Below are 14,211 nucleotides of genomic sequence, written 5' to 3'. Positions count from 1 at the left end.
TACGGACGTACACACACATACAGCTGACTAAATACACTGCAATAATGTAAGAAATAAAGAATATACGCCTACGGGTATTGTTATAGTGTCTGTCAACATGTGCGTGCAAGTCAAGATAGCCTTGTATTGTGTTGAAAATGTCATTACCTCTCTTTTCATCTCCCACACGTGGTCCGGTGTCACTGCAGCATGAAGTAAGAGATTGCGTTGCCGATATTTTTCTGCGCGGCTGTGAACAAATGGCTGTGCTTGTGCCCGCAGATCTGCAGGGCTGCAGGCGCTTCAGCTCCTCCTCGGCCGTCGACTACAGCACCATGTTGCTGGAGGCTGACAGGCGGCGCCTCTACATCGGGGCCCGAGGGGCCGTGTTTGCACTCGACGCCGCTGACATATCGGCCGGTCCTACGCTCACTGTGAGTTTCTGTGCTTCGGTTGAAACCGTTTTTTAGTCGGCGTTTCGCCCTGTTTTTGAAGGGTCGGGGGGTCTTGCGGACGCTCGTGTAAGCATTTTTGAAATGCCAGAAACCGAAATGACATCGTTTGTATTCAGTAATGCAATTATGGAGCTTGTGAGTGCTTTGAGGTCTGATTTGGAGCCAGTCACAAGAAGGAGTCATGCTGTATAATCGATGGGAAAAACTCTGCGTCAGCGCATTTTGACAATTGAGTAATTTTCTCGGGTATGCTGTCCCAAGTTTTAAATGCGGTGTTACCCAGAATGGTCACTCTTGGCAAGGGTTGTTATTATCAGTTAACCAAAACAAACGAAACAACTGAAACGCAAAATAAAACTAAATAGTCATTACAGAAATAAAATAAAAACAAGAGTGCTTGCTTTTGAAAAATCGCTAACTATAACATTTATAAAATGAATTGAAAATGTTATTGTGAAAATGTCCCTCATTTTCATCTTTGCCCCTGATTTTCATACAGCTAGCTACAAAACTAATACTGAAACTTACAAAGACTAAACTAAAATGAAGTGTTTTTGAATAAATAAAAATGAATACAAACCAGGGTTATAAAAGTTTTTGATTTTTCATCAGTTAGTGTTGATTTTGTTTTGACGTTTGTTGGGTTTTTTTCAATTTGTTAGTTTTGTTAGTTTCAGTTTTGAGAGCAAGTTTGATATTTTTTTATATTTTTGACAATGCCTTGTTTATTTTGTATTAGTTTTATTTTTTTCCGGAATAGATTATTTGATAAGCGAAAGATAAAAAAAAAAAAAAAAAAAAAAAAAGTATGCTTTGTGAAAACTAGCTGTACCACCTAAATCACTAAACCTGCTTTAGTGGCCCCTGGGTTTTAGCATGAAATAGCATGATAGCCACAGTGCCTCAACCAGTCTTTCCAGTATACTGTGCATCTGGAAAGAACTCAGCGCTTCCCTTTTTTTTGCTCAATACTTTGTCGATGCGCCTTTGGCAGAAATCCCAGCGCCAACTCTTTTGGAAAATGATGCCACAAGCTTGGCACACCTTCCTTTGGCCGCTGTGGCCCATTTTCCTTGGCAGCGTGTTCACAATGACCAAATCACATTGAAACCCACATTAAATGGGAGTCGGCACACGCTTGCCATCATTTTAAAGTGCTTTTGATACACCACAGATAAAGTTCAGATGCTCTAGTAGGATTTTCCTGCCATTTTTTTTTTTTTTTTTTTGCTTGAGCTACATTGTTGCAGTTTTAATCTGGCTGTGTTCAAAATAAGCAATCAAACCCATGTTGTGAATGGCGGTCAGCACGCACCCAGCACCATTTAAAGTGCCTCTAATGAACCTCAAATAAAGTTACGATGTTCTAGTAGGCTTTTCCTGACATTTTTTTTTTTTTTTTTTTTTTTTTTTTTACATTACTACACTTAGAAACCGGGGATGTTCAAAATGAAACAATCACGTTCAAGCTCGTGTAGTCAATACACAACTCAAATCAAGCTCAGATGTTTTAGTAGGCTTTTCGTGACAATGAATACTTTTGAGGCGGGAAATGACTTGAGTCCAATTTGCAATGCGACTCTAATATCAAATGTGTGAAAAGTAAAGCGCTGTAATAATTATTGGCGGATGCGCTCTATTTCCTTCTGTTCAATGCAATTCACTCTCCAAAGAGACTTACTGTATAGGCGCTAAAAATAAAAATAGTGTTGGTTTAGGTAGACTGAAAGGCAGTCTTTGAACTCACGGGCAAAAAAAGGTGACCATTCATATAACAATCGTCAGTGCCGTGGATCTTCCTGTTGTGTCTGACTGTGTGTTTTGTTACGTCAGATTGAGTGGGAGGCCTCCCCAGAGCAAAAACGCCAATGTCTTCTCAAGGGGAAAGACAACAAGGTAGACATTTAACTTTTCCCTCTTTCCTTTTGCATTCATATCCCCACTGAATCTTTTTTTTTTTTTTTTTTTCCCCCCCTCGTCTTCCACCAGACGGAGTGTTTTAATCACATCCGCCTCCTGCAGAGGTTCAACTCCACGCACCTCTACATGTGCGGAACTCACGCCTTCAGTCCTCTGTGTGCATATATAGTATGTTCAACCCCTGCTTTCTTGTTGCATTTACATTCATATGTCGCTGATTTAGTGAAGCAGACGCGCTGCGATGCCTTCACTATATTTCCCGTCGTCATTGCCTTGATTTGGTTTATTTGGATTTTTCTCCACGTTCCAACCTCGAAGTTAACAAGGTTACATTGCTGCGCATCTGTGCTCCGTTTCAGCCTTGAGCCCGACAAGGCCATGGACCCAGGTGTCTGGTTGTTATGACAACACAGAGCTTAACGAGGGAACGCATGTGTCAGTTAGGAAACGCGTGGCTCAAGTCAGCATTTTTGAAATATTTTTTCACAGTATACTTACTGTAATGCCCCCCCCGCGTGTGGGAAAGGAGAGCCACAGTCAACCTCTTTTGAGCGATGGGAGAGCAGTAAAACACTGGACTCATTCACTGCCGTTGACAAATTTACTTGTCTTTTCACAGTCCAGCCGTTCAATCCCAGGAACTAATTGATATTTTTTTTTTCCAATTTTTTTTCAAACATTAGGGTAAAAGAGGGTCTGAAAATTTCTGGCAGTGAATGAGTTAAACAGAAACTGCTGTGGACCACGGCTCGCGCCCAGACACTCACTCGCTGACGTTCCAATATGCGCACAATGTTCAAAACGTGTTTTTAAAAACCTAAGTTAGCTGTAATAAATTAATTTATTTTGCTCTATTTTTAAAACATGTACATTGCTAAAATGTTTTTTTTGTTTTTTTTTTTTTATGTTCCATCTATATGTCGGGAATTTTCACCTATTGCGGAGGAGTAGTTATTTTGGTCGTAAGTTAACTTATTTGTAAATTTGTATGGTCATCATGAATGAGCGTTAAACAATTTTTTTTTAGCATTGATTTCATTCACTTTACATTTTAGCCACTCCATCTCATGTCCTTTTTTTATTTTTTATGTTTTTATTTTTTTTTTTTTAACAGGATGCTGAGAAATTTGTGATGTCTCCGCGCGAAGAGGGCCGAGACAAATGTCCCTACAGCCCGACGACGGGCTACACCGGCCTCATCGTTGGTAGGGACTTTCGACAGATACTAAGTTGTCACCCCCCCCCCCCCCCCAAAAAAAAAGAACACCAAAACCTCATGTGACTTTGGCTGTCTCTCAGACGAGGAGCTGTTTACCGCTTCCCAATATGAGTTTCGAAGCTTCCCGGATATCCGACGCAATTCTCCCACTCTGAAGACTGAGGATGCTCCCACGCGATGGCTGAATGGTGAGAAGTCACATTCACGATCATTTTTTGGGGAAAAAGAAATCAAGTGTAGCCGTGCAGTGGTGGGCCCAACAAGCATTTAGCCTTGTAATATTTATTGCTTTAATTTATCTGGTTCTTCAAATATCTATTGATAGTAATGCATACTTTCATTGATTTATCTCATTATAATGATTCTCTTAATCATTTTATGTAAATAAATAAAAAAGCTATAAGAAATGTAAAATCAACACGTGCAGGTAACCATATTCAAAAGTATTTTATTGAATTATTGGCTTTTTTAAAATGAATTGATTATAAATAACATTTTTAAAGAATGATTGTCTTATCGTTAAAATAAACAATATTACATACCGTACTCATCTTTTAATGTATTTTACAAATAATTGGTTTATTAAGAATTATTTTGTAAAAAAAAAATGAATTTCACATTTACATATTACACAGTTGTATTGATTTCATTAACTAATTAGTTACTAAATTACAATCCAACTCTAAAATGATTCTTTTTTTTTTTTTCTTTGTATCGTGACAATCTATTTCACATGCGCATTTTACATTGACACTTTTTTTTTTTGTAACCACACCTCCAAATGACCTGACCCATATGTTCAATGTCAAAATCCAAAGCTTGCGTACCCCGAATCGAACCATGTCCACATGAGGCAGGATAAATCCGTTTTGTGTGTGTGGGGTGGGGGGGCCTGAAAAGTTTAGCAGTGCTTGTCTCCATTTCATTGGATATTTGCCAAGCCTACTGAGTGAAACCTCATTATCGGGCCGTGCATCTTAATGCGTGTTTTCTAACAAGCGGGATCAGCAAGAGCCTCTCGTGTTGATGTCAGTGACTTCGCTGAGACCATGCATAAACATGAGCTCCGGATAGAATTGGGTCTCCTTCTCAACAGGGAATAAAAATCGGTCCTTCCCGGTAGCGGGAAGTAGTACAGATAATTTCTTACTGTACTCCCGTAGACATTACAGCGGTCTGTACTTTACCTGCGTATTTACTTTCCTGAAAACTTAGTATCGACTTTTACCGCCTAAAATTGAAATCGGACATCCGTCCTTTGTTAAAGCAGCCTAGCTAGTCCTCTCTCTCGCTTCACTTCACTTAAATTTGAGCTCCGCCCCAAAAATATAACTGCTTAACTCACATTTTCAGACCCTCTTTTACTTTAATGTTTGAAAAAATGTGCAAAAATTATAAATTAAAAAGAACAAAAATTGTATTATTATACTGTATGTACAGTAGTTGACCTTATAAATGGTTTTCTTACCTCTTAATTTTGTACGGGAGTACATTTCAGAGCCTGCGTTTTTATATTTACTTAAAAGACTCGAAGCAGTAAGTATTTTTACTTCACACTCCCCTTGTGGCCGTCCCCCTCCCTGCTTCCAGAGGCCAACTTTGTGGCCTCAACGTTGGTTCGGGAGAGCTTGAGCAGCAGCATCGCCGGCGACGACGACAAGATCTACTACTTTTTCACCGAGGGCAGCCAGGAACACAGCGCCACCTCCGGCGGCCACAGCAGGGTGGCGCGAGTGGCTCGCATTTGCAAGGTGAGCCGAGCCTTGGCTAAGGCGTACCATAAGGCATGACGGAAGGCATTTGTTTCGGGGATCGTTAGCGGAGAGGATAAATGATAAGGATGGAGAATGGAGATGGTGACAGATTGTGAAGCATTCGTCGCCTTCTTCACTGTAACTTATTTAATGGGTTTTTTTTTTGGGGGGGAAAGAGCAAGTTGGAATGTTGTGCGCTATGTAGAGGAAAGTATTGGGACACCTGGATATTACACAGGAGGTCAGAGGAGGTCAACCCAAACATATTTGTATTCAAGAATGTGTTCTATGAAGGCCCACTAGTTGAAACAAGGCAATATGATTAATATGAAATATGAGTTAAGCGGCAAAATCCAGCCGTTTTTAACCATCTCAGGGGGGCGGCCATTTTGTCACTTCTGTCGACTGAAAATGACATCACAACTACCCAGGGGCTCAGGGAACGACCAATCACGGCTCACCTGTTTTCCGAAGCTGAGCTATGATTGGTCATTATCTGAGCCTTGAGCAACTGTGATGTCATTTCCAGTTGACAGAAGTGAATAAATGGACCCCCCGCCCCCCTGAGATGGCCAAAAACGGGTGGATTTTGCTTTTTAACTCATATTCCACAAACACAATATTAATCAAAATGCTGTGTTTCAACTAGTGGGCCCGCATAGAACATATCCTTAAAAAAAGATATGTTTATTTTGATTTCCACTTTAAATACACTTTTTTTTTTTTTTTTTTTTTTTTTTTTACAAACCCAAAAGATTCTTTAGAAAATGCAGATACATATTCAGTTTATGTTTTTCACAAAAAATGGGCCGTTTGCTGTTCAGCAATTTTTTACCATTCAAAAAATGATTCAAAGACTTTAATCAAAGGTATACCTTTTTAGATTAAAGTTGAAAGTCCTTCAACGCATAACAAGAGTCTCATTGCCTTGATTCAACCTCCGCGAACCTCTCAATCGGACGTGCGGCAGAGTTGTGCATCTTTGGATGCATTCAAACGACCTCAGTATGATTCCCGTCGACCTTTTCGATGGTGGTCTTAGCCACAGGTGACCATAGCCTTTTCCTTTTTTGATTTTCCATGCCATCTGTTGCTCTCTTTCCGTGTGCCAACTGTAGCCTAGCATCTGTTTTTTTTTTTTTCTTGTATCTGACCCGCTCTCTCCACCTGTTCCTCTTCAGGGAGACCGAGGAGGCCTTCTCACTCTCCAGAAGCGCTGGACGTCCTTCCTCAAGGCCCGCTTGACGTGCTCCCTGCCCGAGTACGACTTCCACTTCAACGAGCTGCGCAGCGTCTCCGTCGTGCCCGGAGACGCGGCGCGGGACACGCTCTTTTACGCCGTCTTCGGCCTCGGCTGGTGAGTAGCGGGGGAGGGGCAGGAAGGTGTGATGAAAGTCACGGATCGATATGTTAAGACAGTCGGAGCGAGATGAAAGGTAGGAAAGGAGGAGGCGGCGAGGACGGAAAATGTGGCGGAGAATCGATTTAAAAATGCAGATTTGAATCTGGTTCATTGGGAAAAGACCGTTTAGAGAGAAGTCAGCTGCCGTACAGTGAAACCTCACAATATTTTATTAAAAGCAATAGGAATGCCATTAAAGCACTACACGAACAAAAATATTTGTGGCGTACAGTATTGTATGCAGGGTTGTAATGGTTTTGGATTTTTCAATGCAGTTGATTTCGTTTTGACTTTTAACTTTTTTATATTCATTTAATTGTAATTAGTTTGTAGAGGAGGGTTGTTATTTTTTATTAGTTTTATTTGAGTTTTTGAAAATGCTTTGTCGCAGTTTAGTTTTTATTAGTTTTAGTGTTAGTTTTCGTTCTTTGAATATATGGAGTATTTGTCAAGTGCAAGATGGAAAAAAAAAAAAAAAAAACAACCGAAAGGTCACTAAGTATTGTGTAATAAAGTAAACTGCAGTTTTCAAACCACTGACCTTCCTTCTGCAGCTACTGACGTACAGCAATACTGAAGGAAATACATCTCAAATGAATCCCGAAGTCTCGTGTATGACGTTGATTGAAAAAGACAAAAAGGACATTTTCACTCTAATTAGAGTTCATTTTAGTTAGTTTTATCAACATAAGATGTCATTTCAGTCTTTTTCAGTCAGTTTTCGTTAAATATAAATAAAAACCAACGGTACTTCACATGATTCTATATTCCACATTCTCAACTCCTGCTTCTCACCTCTGACTGCATTTTCGACACGTCTTGCCTCCTACTCTCTAATCTGCTCTTCACATCTCTGCCAGAACTCCTCCTGTGCCTTCCCTCCTCTTCCCTCTTCCCATTTATCTTATTTTCATCTTTTCAACTAGGTGCGCCACTGATCTACTGTACTTCTACTGTGGTTGCCACGGTAACGCCGGGTTTATCGCGGTTGCCGCTCACACTGCGCGCACTGCATGTATGTGCCTGTTTGTTTCTGTTAAACATTTTTTTTTTTTTTTTTTTTTCAGGAAAAACATTAAGGCGTCTGCATTGTGTCGCTTCTCCCTGTCTGATGTCCAAGAGGCCTTCCGAGGCCCTTACATGGAGACGCAGGACTCCAACTGGAAGGAGTACAGTGGAAAAATTCCTGACCCGCGACCCGGAACGGTAAACACTCACACACACTCACAACTGCACGTGTAAGTGGCACCTTGGCTTTCGAGTGCACCGACCTACCAGCTCTCCCGCTTCTGAGTCATCGCAAGGTTGATTTTTCAGCCATTTATTAATAGAACAAACAGTCCAGCTTGAAATGAGAGCACTCACAAGGAGCTGCCGTAGGCCACTACTGACGCCTCAGACGCTCACACACAGACCGAATCGCTAATCCATGTCTGCTGTCTGTTATTCACATACGCACTGCACAGTGCATTCGCATTGCGAGAAATTTTGCTCCCTCATCTCACACATACTCACTCACTCATTCACACCACTGGCGGAGCTAGAGGAGGGGCCAGAGGGACTCTGCCCCCCCAAAATATGCTTGCCCCCCGCCCCCCAAGGTGCTAAACCAGATAATTGACTTTTTGACCGATTATCAGCCGGACCGATTGTCGGCGCCGATATTTGACAAATATCAGCATCAACCTTTTTTAAAAATCTGATGGCCGATAATAATCTCTTAATTTAATAAGAGATTCAACTGACCCCGGGAGCACTTTTTGTTGATGTTTGAAATCAAAACAAAGATAAAAGAAATCATAACATTTCTGTCACTGAAATTTTGGAGGACTTTATGTACTGTAGAAAACTATCTGGAGCAATTGTTTTCATTTAACTTTTGAAGACATGCTGATGACCTTGTGAGCCCCCTTTTTGTTGGAATTTTACAACAAACGTGTATATTGGCAAACATTAATAATAATAAAAGTTTTTTTTTTAAAATCAACACTATGCAAATATGAAAAAATGTTCAATAGACATATGCTTGCAGACATTTCAACAAAGTTAAGAGTTTTAATTTTTTTTTAATTTATTTTGACGCAAAAATTTTCCTCCTTGCGGAAAATGAATACCGGCTCCAAACATCGGCGATCGGCCTCCTTGACAACCAATAATCGGTATCGGCCCTGAAGAACGCACATCGGTCTATCTCTCCTACGCGTTCCCTCTCCTCCCCGCCAACACTCGTCTCAGTGTGGCCCACATTCACCTCATCAGGCATAAGAAGCTAAATGAAGCTCCTGCCTCTCAACGGAGATCAAATGAAAGTGATCCTTAGCAGAGATCCAAAAAGGAGGCAGATTACAAGACGGAGGCTGATAACGAGGACGAGTCTGTAAAATGAGGAAGACTAAACCCTAACCGGCTTATACCGGCGAAAGCCGCCTTCAACCTGCAATTAAGTACGGCGTGCAGCTTTGGCGGCGAGCTCTCAGTAGCGCGACAGCCCGGGATGTGGCTCACTTAGCCAAAAGCAGACATTATACCCTGTCGCTCCAACACTTAATTTTCAACTTTGCTATTAAAGGCGAATCGGTCAAGGGAGCGCGAAAGCCGCTTAGATGAGTGGGCCGCGCTCATTTGCCAAAAGGACCCGTGGATGCTCAGTCAGGTGTCTCAAGCTCACTGGCTAAATGGGCTCTCATGTATTTTTGCATGCTTGAATACTCTCGAAGCCTCTTGACACCACCTCACACTTCTAACTAGTAGCGGGAAGTCATGAAGTACTAATACTATATTACTGTACTTAAAGGCGGGAATTAGTCGTTAAAATCATATTTTTGTCATGTTTAAAACTGTCCGTGTGACCCCTACAGTAGAATATTTATCAAATGATAAGGGGGTGTTTGACACCACATTTTTTTTCTAGATCGATCCATCTTCCCGGATAATCGGTCTATATAACGAATATCGGCATCTGCCTTTTTTAAAAATCTGATAAATTATTTAAAACTGTTGAAATCAAAACAAAGATAGGTGGAAGTTTAACAGTTCTGTCATTTTGACATTTTGGAGGACTTCATTTATTGTAGAAAACTATACAAGGGAAAATTAGCTCTGTAAACTCTTGTTTCTTTGTTGTGAAATACAGAATTTTTATAATTTTTTTCCCAGTATGGTGGCTTACAGTATATCGGCAGCTCCCGTGAATATCCGATACCTTGAAATCAGGCGGGTATCGCTCCGGTACCGATACCTGTCATCGGTACTCATATCTCAGTGAGCGGTGAACGCTTGTGAGTAGTTGCGCACGTAGCGAATGTTGTTTTTTCATCAGGGTACGTCAAACCGTTTTAATGGTCGCCAACAATTTGCCTTCGCCGCTTAGTGAGATACCACCTTAAACGGAGACGACAACGCAAACATTTTTTTTTCAAGAATATGTTCCATGCAAACCCACTAGTTCAAACAGGACATTCTGATAAATATTGCGTTTGTGGAATAAGTGTTAATCCACTCGTTTTTAGCCATCTCTGGGGGCGGCCATTTTGTCTTCTGTCGACTGACAACGACATCACAACTGCTCACAAGGACCAATCACGGCTCAGATTCAGAAAACAGGTCAGCCGCGATTGGTCGTTGTGAGCAGTTGTGATGTCGTTTTCAGTCGACAGAAGACAAAATGGCCGCCCCCAGACATGGCTAAATACGAGTGCTTGATTTATATTCCACAAACGCAAAATGAATCAGAATGCCGTGTTTCAACTAGTGGGCCTGCTTGGAACATATTCTTGAAAAAAAGATGTTTGTGTTGACTCTCTGGCCCCATTTTATTCACAAAGATAATCTCATGAAAGCTCGCTATTTAAAGTACAAAAAAAACAAAACATTTTTGCCATCTTTGCCACCTGCGTTCACCAAAGACTTCATCCTCCATATTTCCCATCCCGTCCCGTCAGTGTATCACAGACAGCACGAGGGCCAGGGGCATCAACGTGTCCACCTCTCTGCCCGATGACGTGCTCAACTTTGTCCGAAGGCACCCGCTGATGTCCCGGCAGGTCCGGGCTTTGGAGCGGCGCCCCCTGTTGTTCCGGAGGACCACCGACTACACGCGCGTGGCCGTGAACGTGGTCCAAGGCTTGGATGGGCACGAGTATCATGTATTATACATGGGAACAGGTGGGTAGCGCTGGGAGGCAGCTTGGCATTTTCCAACAGTCACCTCGGTCAGCTATTGGTGGAGTTTGCACCAATAGGGAGAGGGGGGGGGGGTGAAAATTGCAAATAACGGACGGCGGGCTCTGCCGTGTGCCCCTCAGACGAAGGCTGGCTGCACAAGGCCGTCGGCGCCGAGGGTCGGCTGCACATCATCGAGGAGCTGCAGCTCTTTGGGAAAGCGCAGCCTGTGGACGATGTGCTCGTCTCGGTTCAACTGGTAGCGTGGCCGACCGGCGCCCGCGCCCGCGTCGGCTGGCCCCGCCGCGGCGTTTATCGTTCGTCCGTTGTGTCGCAGGCGAGCGTGTACGTGGGCTCGCGCTCGGGCGTGGTGCAGCTGCCCCTGTCCGCCTGCCAAAGGTACGCTTCCTGCTACGACTGCATCTTCGCCAGGGACCCTCACTGCGCCTGGAGTGGAGACCAGTGCGTGGACGTCATGCGCTGCACAGCAGACAAGTGCGTGAGACAGTTAGGGTGAGCGAGTGAGCGAGCGAGCGGGCGAGCGGGTGACTGCGTGCGACTGAATGAGTGCGAGTGAGCATCGAAGCGCATGTGCGTGCGTGCGACTTGGCGCGAGTGAGCGCGTGACTGAGTGAGTGTTGAGAATGAGTGTGTGACTATGCGGGCAAGTTTGCGTGGGTGAATGAGTGTGAGCAAGTGAGTATGAGCGTGCGAGTGAGTACGTGGCCGTGTGTGAGTAAGTGTGTGAATGATTGTGCACGCGAGTGAGTTTGAGCCTGTGAGTGAGTGAGAGAGTGACTGTGTGAATCAGCGCGTGTGTGAGGGAGTGAATGAATGTGGGGTGGAGGCAAGCGAATGAGTGAGTGAGTGCGTGCGACTAAATGAGTGCGAGGGAGCATCTCAGCGTATGTGCGCGTGTGACTGAGTGAGGGAGTGTGTGTGTCTGAGTAAGTGTTGCGAGTGAGCGTCTGTGTGAGCGAGTTTCTGTGAGTGAACGAATGAGTGTGAGCAAGTGAGTATGAGTGTGAGTGAGCGCACTCACTCACTGCTTACTCACATACAATGAGTGAGTGAATGTGTGAGTGAGTACCTGACCGTGTGTCAGTGTGTGTGAGTGAGTGAATGAATGAGTGGTGTGCGAGTGAGGAGGCGAGTGAATGAGTGAGGGCACTCATTTGGCTGCTCATTTTCATGTAGTGAGTGAGTCAATGACTGAGTATGACTATGAGTGAGTGAGTGAGTGAGTACATGACTGTGTGTGAGTAAGTTTCCAAATGAGTAAGTGTATGCGAGTGTGAGTGAGTGAGTGAGCCGTGAGTGAGTTAGCGAGTGTGTGTGTAGCAAGTGAGCGTGAGTGATAGAGTGACTATGTGAGTCAGTATGCGTGAGTGAGTGAATGAATGAATGAGTGTGAGCAAGCGAGTACGTTTGGCTAAGCGCGTGGGTGAGCAGGCGAATGAACGAGTGAGTTAGCGCACTCACTCGGCTGCTCATTCGCATGTAGCGAGTGAGTGGATGACTGTCAGTACGGTAAGCGTGCGAGTGAACGTGTAGGCGAGCGACGCGGTGTGTGCGTGTGTCATTCTTTCCAACGAGCAGCATTTCACAACAGGGCCACTTTGCATTTTAGCCAACGTGAGGACACTTCCTCACGAAGCAAATCATGGAAATGGAAACACAGTCAACATGTGCGGGATAGGCCAGTGTGCGTGCGTGCGTGCGCGTAATCAGGTGAGGCGATCAAAAAGCTGCCAGTCGCCTTTTGACTCAGCTCAAACAACGCTGTGACCTGTCACCGCGTCCTTTCCAAGAAGTATTACGTCATCGCTCTGTTGGCAGAAACAACCGTCAGCTGAAAGTAAACACAGCGCCGCGCGCAGCTGCGCGCTCCACGTTTCCAACAAGCGGCCACAGTTTGTATGGTTTCAAATCGGAAAGTCTTGCCACCTCAAGTTTGCCTCATTAAAACATTTTGAAAATATTGCCCAGCATTTAGCATGAACACAATCAGAAACCTGTGTTACGTCAACGCCGGTGTTCAGCAGTTAAACGTTTTCACCCGTGCTGTCGAAAGATTAATCGCGATTAATCGTATTTTTCAACTAGCTTTTTTTTAACAAAGCTTTGAACCGTTATCTACTTGAGTAAAATCTAGGAATTCATGTGGAAAAAAGTATATTTCAATTCAAAGACTGTACTAATAGCTTTCTTTGATCCTTGAATACGATTCTTTTCCTGTAAAATACAACAGTTGAACGATACACCAAAGATGTACAACAAATATGGTATTTGAATTTGGCTGTGCAAAGTGTGCAAATTATTTTGGATTTCTCCAATGAGCCGTCAAGTAACTTTTTTTAAGCAAAAGTCCGTATTTGCGATTAATCGCGATTAATCTTTTAACAGCACTAATTTTCACACAAGCAAAGCGTCTCGATCAATTTTTTCATTTGTATATTCAAACATGTTCACCGAATCCCAAATTACGTGCACAATGTTGACGTCAGAGCAAGGCGCTTCAAATAACGTGTCCGTGTGTTGTTTTCTGGCCCCACCCTCACAGATCCACGTTAATCCAGGACATCCAGCAAGGCAGCAGGGGCTGTGACAACACTCAAACCGGTGCGTAGAATTCTCCCCAAAAGTTTCCTCTCAAGTGATGAAAGTGAAATTAAAAAGAGTCCGACAAAATAAAAAAAAAAAAAGAAGGATGCTAGTTGGGCGTGGAGAGCCCTTTTGAAAGCTGATTATGCACGCGCTGCTCTCCTCTGTTCTTTTAATCGCATTCCGAGGGAGATCTGCTTGATATTCATGGCAGGCCAACGCTGCCTTCTTCCCCGCACGTTCAATCTGATCAAACGTGGCAGCTCCTCGTTTTGGGCTGTGCTAGGTGATAACATGGCTGAAAGTAACACAAGTTTCAAACTTTGGACAGCCTTTGATATATAATATGCGCCAGATGTCAAGGAACTGTTTTACGAAATATGACACAGAGGACGTTGTCGACGCAAATATTTTACAAAAGCTATTTTTTAAAAAAATGAAACGTTGGTTCACGTGTCTGTCAGATTGAAAGGTGAAGGCATGTACTGAATCGCCATTTTGGGTGTGCACCCAAGGTTATGATAGTCAACGGAAATGAATGAAATGATTAAAATGAAAAAAAAAATCTTCGTTAAAAGGGGGAAGTCAACCCAAACACATTTTTTCAAGAATATGTTTTTCTGATAAATATTGCGTTTGTGGAATAAGAGTTAATCCACCTGTTTTTAGCCATCTCTGGCGGCGGCCATTTTGTCACTTCTGCCAACTGAAAATGAC

At 43.2% G+C, this 14,211-nt stretch overlaps 1 protein-coding gene across 5 annotated transcripts in view; it reads left to right on the top strand.

The window, feature by feature from the left end:
- Window positions 1-14,211, top strand: part of LOC147140141 (semaphorin-4G-like) — a 29,367-nt gene that overhangs the window by 13,547 nt on the left and 1,609 nt on the right. For 4 of the 5 annotated variants that reach the window (XM_086044955.1, XM_086044953.1, XM_086044954.1 and 1 more), the window contains 12 exons: window positions 262-413; window positions 2,268-2,330; window positions 2,424-2,522; window positions 3,469-3,559; window positions 3,654-3,761; window positions 5,164-5,324; window positions 6,509-6,684; window positions 7,797-7,935; window positions 10,671-10,893; window positions 11,034-11,149; window positions 11,228-11,403; window positions 13,454-13,512. In XM_086044955.1, coding sequence (XP_085901081.1) covers window positions 262-413; window positions 2,268-2,330; window positions 2,424-2,522; window positions 3,469-3,559; window positions 3,654-3,761; window positions 5,164-5,324; window positions 6,509-6,684; window positions 7,797-7,935; window positions 10,671-10,893; window positions 11,034-11,149; window positions 11,228-11,403; window positions 13,454-13,512 — 1,563 coding nt within the window. The remainder of the gene's footprint in view (window positions 1-261; window positions 414-2,267; window positions 2,331-2,423; window positions 2,523-3,468; window positions 3,560-3,653; window positions 3,762-5,163; window positions 5,325-6,508; window positions 6,685-7,796; window positions 7,936-10,670; window positions 10,894-11,033; window positions 11,150-11,227; window positions 11,404-13,453; window positions 13,513-14,211) is intronic. The other variant, XM_086044957.1, reaches the window with a different exon arrangement.

The sequence above is a fragment of the Filicampus tigris genome, chromosome 11, assembly GCF_054856515.1.
Source record: "Filicampus tigris isolate MCC_2025a chromosome 11, RoL_Ftig_1.0, whole genome shotgun sequence".
NCBI classification, from domain to species: domain Eukaryota; kingdom Metazoa; phylum Chordata; class Actinopteri; order Syngnathiformes; family Syngnathidae; genus Filicampus; species Filicampus tigris.
Note: the sequence above shows the minus strand (reverse complement) of the source record. Positions and strands in the feature narration are given on the sequence as shown.